General features: G+C 56.7%; 1 protein-coding gene across 3 annotated transcripts in view; it reads left to right on the forward strand.

Moving 5' to 3' along the window:
* The window catches only part of KCNQ4 (potassium voltage-gated channel subfamily Q member 4), an 81,420-nt gene extending 75,924 nt beyond the window's left edge, over nt 1-5,496 (forward strand). For 2 of the 3 annotated variants that reach the window (XM_032802683.2, XM_075060728.1), the window contains one exon: nt 4,660-5,496. In XM_032802683.2, coding sequence (XP_032658574.1) covers nt 4,660-4,959 — 300 coding nt within the window. In that variant the 3' untranslated portion in view covers nt 4,960-5,496. The remainder of the gene's footprint in view (nt 1-4,659) is intronic. The other variant, XM_075060729.1, reaches the window with a different exon arrangement.
* Nucleotides 5,497-11,058: the final 5,562 nt, after the last annotated feature.

An 11,058-nucleotide genomic window follows, 5' to 3' on the forward strand; every position in this document is an offset into this window, starting at 1 on the left:
CAGGCACACTCTGTCCCCCTGCCCCTCGGTCCAAGGCAAACCCCTGCATGTCTGGGCAGCGCTGCCCCATCCTGCAGTTCAGTTGCATCAGGCACCAGCCTTCCAGGGTGGCCAAGAGCAGCTCTTGAATTTCAACATGAAGGGTTTGCATCCTGCTTCTCCCCCCCTCCCCGCCCACCAGCAGCGTCCCCTGCTGGAGAGGGATGGAGGGAGGGGGCTGGATTGCTGAGGGCCAGCCGTGTCCTGCAAGGAGGCTAGCACAACGGTGTCTCTTGGGAATGGCTGGGCTATTGTCCAGCCTGCAAGTGCTCAGCTGAGAGCCTGGCTCTGGAACGTGCCCTCCCATGCATGCATGCTGCTATGCCATTCCCTGGCGGAGCAGGGGCCTCGCCAGCCCTGGCCCCACCAATGCCTCCTTTCGCCACCCCTGGGGGCTCCCTGACCTTCTTGCGATGGTGGAGGCATAGGTCAGGTCAAAAGGACCTCTCACTCCTTTCACCCACCCCAGCAGATATCTAAAGGGAGGGATGTGAGAGGAGTATAACCTCCCTCCCCCAGCTCCCAGCCAACTCCCCGGATCTACCGGCGGCGGGGTGGGAGAGGTGCCTGCTGTAGAGCCGTGGACTGGAGCTAGGGCATGGGGGGCACCTTCCCCGTTCAGCTGCATCCTGCTTGCATTCCATGCCTAGGCAGTGCATGCCACCCGCCCCTGCGGAGACCCCTGCCCGGAGCCAGTCTCATCCCAACCTGCTTGCATGCTCCAGCATGTGTCTTGACTTGTGCATCGAGACCCTCCGCCCCAGGCCCCTGCCCCGAGCATGGCGCCCATCGCGCTGCGGCGTGGGAGGGCAGACGCCGGCCCCCCTCTCCGAAGCAGACGTGTCTCCTGTCTGTACGGGATGGGGATGCGGTCGGGGGCGGGGGGCCAAGGCTTCGGCCAAAGGAAACGAAGTAGGAAACCCCTCCAGGTGATTCCCAGCGACCCTTGTTGCCGAGACGAAGATAGTTACCTCACTTTACTAACTTATTAACTTATTTGTTTCATTAAAGTTTTACGTAGACGGCTGCTTGCCTGCCTCCTCCTTCGTCTTCCATCCCTCCACCCTAAGGGACCTGGGGTGGACTCCCCTCAGTCGCGTTTTCATTGCCCCAGTAGGTGGCGCCCCAGACCCACGCCAGAGTCACTGGGGCCCTCTACTGCTTCTGGCCGGTGATGCTAGTCGAGCCACCCTGGGGGGCAACATTTCGGGGTCCCAGGCCAGCTCCATCCCGCCCCGCAGGGTAGCAGTCACTCAGCTCAGGGGAAGTCACAGGCAGCCTGAGCTGGTGGAGAATCAGGCCCCAGGTCTTGAGCTACTCCCAGCCCCCATCGCCACGGTAGGCGTATTTATTAGCCAATAGCCCCTTCCGTCTGGGGCACAAAGCCCTTTGCCGATGCTGATTTAACTACACAAGTCCCTCCCCTGTGGGGCATCCGTCCCCTGAGCTACAGATGGGGAAACTGAGGCACAGAAAGTCACTCACCCAAAGTCACAAAGTGGTAGAACAGAGCCCAAGACCCCTGCTCTAACCCCTAACTATTAACCTCTTCTGCCCTAGAGCTGGTTATGGAACCCAGGAGTCCTGCCTCACAGTTCCCTGCTCTGGCAGGCCACCCTTTCTCCCTAGGGGCGATGCACCGGGTGGCACAGTTGACGGGTCAGCCAGGTGCGCCATCAGGGTATTTCTAGCACTGGCAGGAGAGTGAAATCATGGGGCCAGCGACGCCTGTGGGGGGACCCTCACCATTGCTGGGATTGGGACACCGTCGCTGCTGGCTCTGTGGTAGGGGGGCAGTGCCCGGCTGAGGAGCTGGTGGCGTAACTCGGAGCTGCTGGAAGTCCATGGTGCAGCGCCCAGAGGACTCCAAACCCATCCCCTGGGGCTCGCAGGCAGCTGAGCAACCAGCCATAAGGGAGCTGCTGGGCCGAGGAATCTCAAGAATGTGACCCCCTCCTTCCCCAGGCACCTGGACCAATTCTCCCCACCCCATCCCCGCCACCTCCTGGTATCAGCAGCTTCCCAGCCTTCCTTGCTGCAGTCACTGGGCCCTTGGCATTCCCCGGCTGCCCGAGGGCGCCGCCTGGTCCCAGCAGGAGCATGCCAGGTCTCAAGTAGGTGGCTCACGCGCACGCCCCCTCCTCTTCTCTGGTTTGCCCTGGCACGTAACAGCGGGGGTCAGGGACACTCATCCCGCCCAAGAGGGCGTTGCACAAGTGCCAGGCTGGCTTGTGTCACGCACAATGTGTTCACCCCTGGGGGCTGCCTTGCCTCGGGCTGCTGGGCAAGTTCGACCGGCTCATCAGGTCTTTGGGGACCAGCCAGCAAAGGCTTGGGGTCCGTGCCCACTGGGAGAGTGAGCACATGGGCAGGGCAGGCTGAGGAAAGTTGGGCATGCTGCAGGCTGGGGTTATGCAGCCTCATACCTGGAGCCTACCTGGGTCCGAATCGCTGGCTAATGTTCAGAGAGGGAGTGGAGGATACTTGGGAACTGGGGTCAGGGAAGGAGCAGGAGACTGCACAGCCTGCTCCCCGCAGAGCACAATACCGCACGACAGACCCAGCATCATGGCCTTGCACAACGTCACGTGTGCAATGCTCTGCCATGCGAGTGAGCGGTGTACACCACAGTGAGGTGGAATGCAAGTCCCCGCAGCTCCCTGATGGGCCATGCAACACCCAGCAATACCGCGCCAAGCAATGCAATACTGTGCAATGCAACACCCCACTGTCCGACTCAATGCTACACAATGCAACACCCAGCAACACGGCGCTGAGCAACGCAATGCTACACAATGTAACACCCAGCAACACCGCACCGAGCAACACAATACTATACAATGCAACACCTCACTGTGCAACGCAATGCCACACAATGTAACACCCAGCAACACCTCACTGTGTGACTTAGTGCTACACAATGCAACACCCCACTGTGCAACTCAATGCTACGTAATGCAACACCCAGCAACACGGCGCTGAGCAACGCAATGCTACACAATGTAACACCCAGCAACACCTCAGTGCGGGACTCAATGCTACGCAATGCAACGTCACTGAGCAACGCGATGCTACGCAATGCAACACCCCACTGTGCGACTCAATTCTATACAATGTAACACCCAGCAACACCGCACTGAGCAATGCAATGCTACACAATGTAACACCCAGCAACACCACACTGGGCAATGCAATGTGACACATTGTAACAGTGTGCAACGCAGCATGCATGGGGCAGTGCATAGCCCATTGGCACCATGCACCAAAATGGTGCGATCCTGGTACAGCTTTACAAACAGGCCGTCCCTCCCCCTTGTGTCTCTTCCTCCCTCCTGCCTGGTAGTCCCAGAGCCGGCTGCTGGCGAGGGAGATAGCACCTGGGGCCGACAAGCTGAGTGGCTCTGCCACACGTCCAGACTGGCAGCATGGCCCCACCACAGGGCCCTGGACCAGCCAGGATCAATCAGCCAGGGTAGGGGCGGTTGTTCTTAGCATGGAGTCATGGAAGCTCCTTTCCAGGTGTGCTCAGGCTCCTGCTCATCCCCGCCCTCCTGCCTTGCCAAGGGACTCCAGTTTAAAGGCTCATTCAGGCAGGTGCAGATGGAATCACCCCCACCAAACAATGGAGGGAAGCAGCGCCGCTGCTGCACAGGAACGGGGCCGGACGCCTGCAGCCTGACTGACTTTTGGATAAGTGTGACGGGGTGGGGGGCTCCATCCACAGGTCTGGACAACCAGCCCAGAGCTTAACGCAGGGCAGAAGGCTCTGCACGGCTGATCAGGCCTCATGAATTGTTTGCCCCATTGGTTGCGTGGGAGAGACACCTGCTTCTCACACAGCACGGGCGTCCCTCGCAGCCCCTGTCCCGGGGGCACCCCCCAGGACTGTCATAGAGTACCGAGCCCCCAGCTTCTGCCAGCCAGGGGCTTTGCTTGGACAGCTGCACAGAGGCCCAGATTCCAGCCCCCCCCTCCCTTGGGAATTAGGCACTGAGGCCATGTCTAGACTACGCGCCGGATCGGCGCGTTAAAATCGATTGCTCGGGGATTGAAATATCGCGTCTGGTCTGGATGCGATATCTCGATCCCAGAGCGTGCTTAGATCAATTCCGGAACTCCAGCTAGACGACCGGACTTCCGGATTCGACACGGCGAGCCACGCGGATCGATCAAGCGTGGTGAAGATGGGTGAGTAAATCGATTTTAGATATTCGATTTTAGCTACGCTATTCTCGTAGCTGAAATTGCGTATCTAAAATCGATTTAATCTCGTAGTGTAGACCTGGCCTGAAATACCTTTGAGCATCTGGGCCAGAGGTACTGCAAATTCCTTACCCCTCCCTCTCCCAGCCTCCTCCTGGCTTGCACCAACGCCTGTCAAGCCCAAGGGCAGGCGGCTATTCTGGGGGTAGGACAGGAAACATCCCTTTTCTTTGGTTGGCTCGCAAAGGGGAACCAGTCCAGGGCAATACCCTGCCTGCCCTGTCCTTGGCCATATGTCCAGCCAGCTAATACGTTCCCCACTTGTTTAGGAACGAGTCTGCCACATGCCAAGTCCTTCACATTCCAACAATGTTCTTTCCTGCACTTGCTAAACTATTCCGCCTCCATCCCCCACAGGCCACGGATCTGCCAGGGGCAGGGACAATAGTCGCCTTTGACGAGCCCGCTGGGGCCGCTGGGGCCGTGAACTTTTGCTGGGGCTCCGGGAAGAGCCCGGGGTTGTTTTCGGGCAGCGCTCAGCAAATCTGCGGGATGTCCCCAGTGCTGCTGGAACAGCTGGGCATGAGCACTAGTGCCTGGGCCTTTGGGGGGCACCCTCCTTCCGCACCCCAGCCAGGACCGCAGGGGCCAGAGCGAGAGACACACCCGTCCGTCCCGTTGGCTGGAGCCAAGCCCACTGCGGAGCCAGAGCTTTGAAGGGGGAGCCAGGGGCGATCAAGTACCAAACTCTGCCAATCAGTCTCTTTTTTGCGTATAGTAAGCGGCCCAGTCGGAAAAATAACGGGCTTCGTCGCGGAATTCAACTACAGGAGCAGGGCAGTTCAGGCTCTTTCCCCCACAGCGCCCCCAGGAGGACACGGTGTGACATTGCACCCAACCTGCATGATGTAAGAACAAGCTGAATAGGGTCAGAGAGCTGGGGTGCTAGATGCTCCCGAGAGCCAAGTCACCTTGTCGTGGGGCTCAACCACATGTGGCTGCCCTCTGGGGGAGAGGCAGGGAGAGATTGGGCAGGTAAATTGTCCCTAGGGGATAAACTCCTAGGGGCACAACCTGTAATATTCCCTCTAGATCCAGGACCAGGACTTTGGAGCACCCAGCCGGGGGGGCTGCCTGAGATGCTCCACCCCAGATTTTATAGGGAGTGCAGGGCATGCTGGGTTGAGAGTTTAGCCAGGGCTGGTCAGAGCCGTGCTGTGCAGGTGCGATCAATAAAGCACCTCCCTCCACGTGGCCCTGTCTCCTCTCCGTACCTTGCTTGAAGGGGATCGTATCTGACCTGCCCAAGGACCAAACGACACACCCAGGCTGAGGACCTGGCCGGCACCCCGCTGGGCACTTTTCAGACCCTTCCCAAGGCAGGTGGCGAGTTGCTTCCCCACCAGAGTGGGTGACCATGCTGCCTTCACATATGGTGGCTGGCCTGGGGTCTGGAGCTTGTGGAGTGCTGGGAATCTGGGATGGTCTGGCTCAGCTCCCGTCCTGCGGCTTCTGGTCCACGCCAGGGGAGCCGACCCCGCATGTGGCTGCAAAAGGCTGAGGTGGAAGCAGAGTAGGGTCCGTGCAAGCAGTGCACAGGAGACAGCGCGTTGGAGAGGCAAGTCCGGGGTGATTTTGGTTGAGGACAAAGCCCTCCCCCCTGCCCTTCTCCCCTTGAGAGCCTTTGCAGGCCACTGGCTCAAGCCATTTCCAAGAGCCCCTCCCCAAAGCAGCGAGTCCCTGCACCCAACGTTCTTTGGCCATAGCCTGTCTGCCCGCCCGCCCAGGTGCTCAGTGTGTGCAGAGGTTATGATCCCTATCTCGCCCATGGATGGAGAGAAAAGGCTGCCTGATTGCGCCACAGGCAGCACCCAGCGCATGGCGGGAAGTGACCTTTGCTCGCCCGCTCAGGATGAGTCTGCTTGCGGGGGGAGAGATACGGCACAGCAGCGTTTGGCTGGGATAAAAATGGGGTGTCTGGTCCCCAAGTTCACTCGGGACAGGGCGCATGGGGGGCAGAGAGGAGATCTCCACCTACCAGCATGCATAGCATCCCCCCCACACACACTTTCTCTCTCTTCCCATGTACATTTGTCTGTCTGTCTGTCCCCAGCTGTCCTCCTCCGTCCACCCACCATCAAAGGGCTTGGTGCAGGAAGCGCTGTCCCGTATTCTCTGGCCTCATCTAGGAGGCCAGGCTGGAAGATCATAGTTGTCTTTCTGCCCACCCCTCCGTTCCTCGCTCACACGCTCTCGTACCCGCCACGTGCCCATCACGTGCTCCCTGTTGCACTCTCAGGGCCTCCCCAGAAAAGCTGGCAGGATAGAAGCGACTCGTAAAGACCCTTTGTTAGCCCGGAGTCACCCTGGATCAGCCAGCTTCCCTTCAGGGGGTGCGTCGGTCTCCTGAGGTCCTTGTCCTTTGGCTGAGGCTCTCCTGCCTCAGTTTCCCTCTGACTGTTACCCTCTTCACCGACTCTTGGGACAGGAAGACTGAGGGAGACTAGAGACTAGATCTTCACTGAAGCCATTCAGTATCTCTGCATCAGCCAGAGGGGTCGCCGTTGAGATTCCCTCCTCTGTGCTGGCCAGGGCAGTGAGAGGTTGGGACCAGGCACCGGGTCAGACCTGCACCCCACTGATAGGCAGTGTGGGGAAGTAGGTGAGGGGGGGTCTAGTTCTGAGGCAGAAGCCCCAGGGCACCCAGGGACCCCCAGCAACACAGATCTGGCTGACAGTCCGGAAAACGCCAGGAAGCGTTACTCACCCTGCCCCTGCTCAGAGCACTGCGCCCTGCCCAGCTGTCACCCCCACTGACACCCCTCCAGGGACAGTGGTATCTGGGCTGATCGCTGCACTGGGCACAAACGCAGGAAGAGGCTGGGAAAGAGCCAAAATACTTCGGCGATGCCTCAACTTTCTTCAACAGAAACTCCAGCACCCGGCCTCTTCTGCAGGAGTCGTTAACCTGTCCACCCCCAGCACACACAGGGGCCGAATCGCGAGTCTGCTGCGTCCCAGCTGGCGTTTGCTATAAACGTCAGGTAACACTTTCTGCAACCCGCTGATGGAGGCAGTGGTACTGGTGATTCAGTGGGGGGGCGCTCTGCCCTCGGAGTCACTATTGCTGCAATGCCCCAGTGTGGTGGCGCTGTGTTACCAGAGGTGTTGCCTTTCCAATGAGAAGGAGAACAAAGATCATGAGTGTGTGTGACCATTAAGATCCCAAGTCATGTCTTACCAGGATAACTGCGTCCATGTCCCAGTGTCCTGCTGTTTCAATTCAGTTCAATTCTTCTTCCTTTCCTTTCCTGGCCTGTAACACAGCCATGCTGTATGCTGTGAAACAGCTGCTACCTTCCACCCCAGAGGCAGCTGCATTTCAGTGGTGGGTGAAATGAGCCGATCCAATGAGTCAGTGGATGAACGTGGCTTTCTGAAGGCAAGGCTGTTATTGCTATGGGATGTGTGAGCGTGGATCAAATGGCTCCTGTTCGCTCCTGTTGAGAACCAGACAGGGAGCTCCAGATTGCGGGTCTCAGGGGAAAATGGGGAATTCTGGAAGCGAGGCCTCGGTCATTGGGGGAAGGTGCTGACCCTAAAGCTATTCTAGTAACAGGCTTTGGGAACGTCCTGGGTCTGGAGACTATAAATCTGACTTGGTCAGCCAAGGAAAATTCCTTGGTAAAACTGTTTAACCCCCTGTGTGCTGGATGATCTCCCACACGCACCCTCCCCTCCCCCCAACGGATGTCAGACCGGGAACCACCATGGAGTTCAGACCAGCAGCAATGAAAGGGTTAAAATAAAACAAAGCCAGGGGTGTCCTTGGAGTCAGGGACTGCTCTGGCTCCCCAGGGGCGCCTGGAAAGATATGACTCACCGTGGATTCCCATCCCTTCCTTGTCATGGAGAAAGTATGCGCAGTGGAGCCTACAGGTCTCGACCTAGCCTGCCATGCCTTCCTGCGGCACATCCCATTGGAATCATCCCATCCCTTCCCTGAGCTGTGTCCTCGCCCATTGCCGGTGCAGCAGGGAGGGACCGGGAAGTGCTCAGCGCAGGCAGTCACTTCAAGGAGCTGCTGTGGTGCAGGAAAGCACAGTGGGCCAAGGTCAGCCCTGGGCGGTTGTGCTGCACCCCACTGGGCCCTGTCTGGCCCATGGCTGAGCAGGTCCCCTCTCAAACACAGGGACTCAACCCGGACCAGCTCCCGCAGGGGCAGTCTGCCTGGGTGGCTGCCTCAGACAGGCAGTGCTGTGCGGAAATCTGGGAGTGGGTTGAGCCCAGAGCTGCGTGTCAGGACTTATTTGGGGCCAAGAGTTTAGCAGGATTCTCCAGTGGGACTGGCCAGTTATGTGGCTAATGAGAGTCATGAGAGTGAGGGTTAAAAAAAAATAACCAGGAGTTTGGGAAGGGATCTAAACCTTCATGCTTCAGAGCATGAGCTAATCTTTAATTCAGAAGGTCAGGAGGAAACTTCCCTGGAGGGCACAATATCCCCTAACTCCAGGGGATCCTTGTCAGGGCTGGATGGACCCACTGGTCTGATCCAGGTGGCAATTCCAGTGGCCTGCTCCTGGTTGTGTGACTGACTGACCGTGCGACCTCAGAGAAGTCGCATCGCTGCTCTGTACCTCAGTTTCCCTCATGCCACTGTCCTGTCCTTTGTAAAGCACTTGGAGATCTGTGGCTGAGACGTGCCTGTATAAGCGCTAAGGCCCAGATCCTGAAATCAGCGAGAGTTAAGCGTCTCAATATCTTTGCAGATCTGGGCCTGTGTGCTGTCACATGCAAGCAGGACTGGGCAAGTGAATGACACAGGACTGTTGAACTCATGCTCCTGATACGAAGCATGCAACTTCCTCCCAGGGTGGAGATGCCTTTATACGCACATCCCAAAAGCACACCGAGGCACGAACAGACTGCAGGCCCATCTAACTTGGTACCTAGCATGCCGCTGCAGGAGCCGGATGCTGCAGAGAAAGGGCTGACATTCCTGCGAGGCACCTCATTGTGCAATACTGTCCCAGGAGCAGACCGTTTCCTCCTGCCCGCATAGGGCGATCTGCTTCTGCCCTGAAGCATGCCCATGGTGTGGTCTTTCACGTACGTCTTCCCAGAGCTGGCATCATTGCAGGTACCTCCTGTTGGGATAATGCCATATTAGTGTGGCTATACTGAATGACTGCTGTGAGCATAACTTGGCATACCTTAAACATGGCTGCAGAGGATCCTAGGAGCAAGTTCTCCTTAAGCAGAAGCAAATTCAATAAAGAACTGGCAAAATCTGTGTGTACGGTTAGTATTGGACCTATCGGTCAGCAAATAGGGACCCACGCAAAAGTAACTATCGCATCTATAAAGTTCCAGCATGGAGCACAGGTTGACCTGGTTATAGCCTTACAGCAAGGACCTCACGCAGAGAGAGTGAATAATTAATAACAGGTTTCAGAGTAGCAGCCGTGGTCTGTATCCGCAAAAAGAACAGGAGTCCTTGTGGCACCTTTGGGCTGGTCTACACTGAGGCGGGGGACAATGTAACATACGCAACTTCAGGTATGGGAATAGCGTAGCTGAAGTCGACGTATCTTATTTCGACTTACCTCCCGTCCTCATGGCGCGGGATCGACGCCCACGCCTCCCCTGTCAACTCCGCTTCCACCTCTCGCCCTGGTGGAGTTCCAGAGTTGACGGGAGCGCGTTCGGGGATCAATATTTCACGTCTAGACACGATATATCGATCCTCGATAGATCAATCACTACCCGCTGATGCGGCGGGTAGTCTGGACGTACCCTTAGAGACTAACAAATGTATTTGGCCATAAGCTTTCATGGGTTACAGCCCACTTCATCGGATGGATAATTAATAAGCGAGTAAACGTAGGGTGATCTTCGTTCGGTACCGCACACACATACCCCAGCCCCTTCTAAAACACAAATCAAGTAAAGATTAGTAACCACACGCCCACTGGCAGGCTTTTAAGACATGTAACTCCTTTTAAAAAAATGTATAAAAATCAAGCAAAGTAAATTACTGTGGTTGGAATTACTGTGGTTGGAACCCTGCTCCGTGGGCTCAAGGAGGATTGTAAACAAGAGGGGTCAGAAGGTGACCAAGGCCTTGCTTCGGAGGAATCCAAAACAGACCAGAGGGCTTAAAAAAACTAAAAAAACTAACAAGGAGAGAAGCCACCACCTATAAAATTGGTAGCCACCTTCTTTGTTTGCCAGGCAGAAACTGCGTGAGGCTAACGCAGGACCCGTTTGTGTATGTTTGTAAAAAAACACAACTTGTTCAAAAAATGTCTAACGTAGAAGTTATGTGCTTAATATAACCCTTTACTGCTTGTGTAATTCCTTCTCAATAAACTGCTGTGTGTTGAAGATAATTCCTGGGAATCTTTTTCACTGGTATAACAGTAATCGGCTCCACTGGTAGCCAGTTAAAAATCCATTTCAGGGGTCGTTGCACCCCCTGTTGTCAACCCCTCCGCTAGTCAGCTAAAGCCCTGGTCCTTTCTGGAGCCTGTGCCTTTCTAGTCTCCCATAGCAGCGCACTTTGCAGGTTAATTACACGTTGCCTAATAGCAGTTCCTCCGAGGAGCCAGCTGTCTTTAGCTCAGGGCACGGGAGTGGGCCTCTCAGGTCCGAACTGGCCTGGGCATGTCTGCCAGCTGCTTAGCCCACCAAGGGCCCCCACCACTGTAGTATATGAGCACCTCCCAAGCGTTCACCCTCTGTCTCTTTCCCCCATATCCCCATGAGGCAGGGAAGGGTTATTATGCCCCTTTTACACAAGGGGAAATGGAGGCA

Source organism: Chelonoidis abingdonii, chromosome 25, assembly GCF_003597395.2.
Source record: "Chelonoidis abingdonii isolate Lonesome George chromosome 25, CheloAbing_2.0, whole genome shotgun sequence".
NCBI lineage: Eukaryota > Metazoa > Chordata > Testudines > Testudinidae > Chelonoidis > Chelonoidis abingdonii.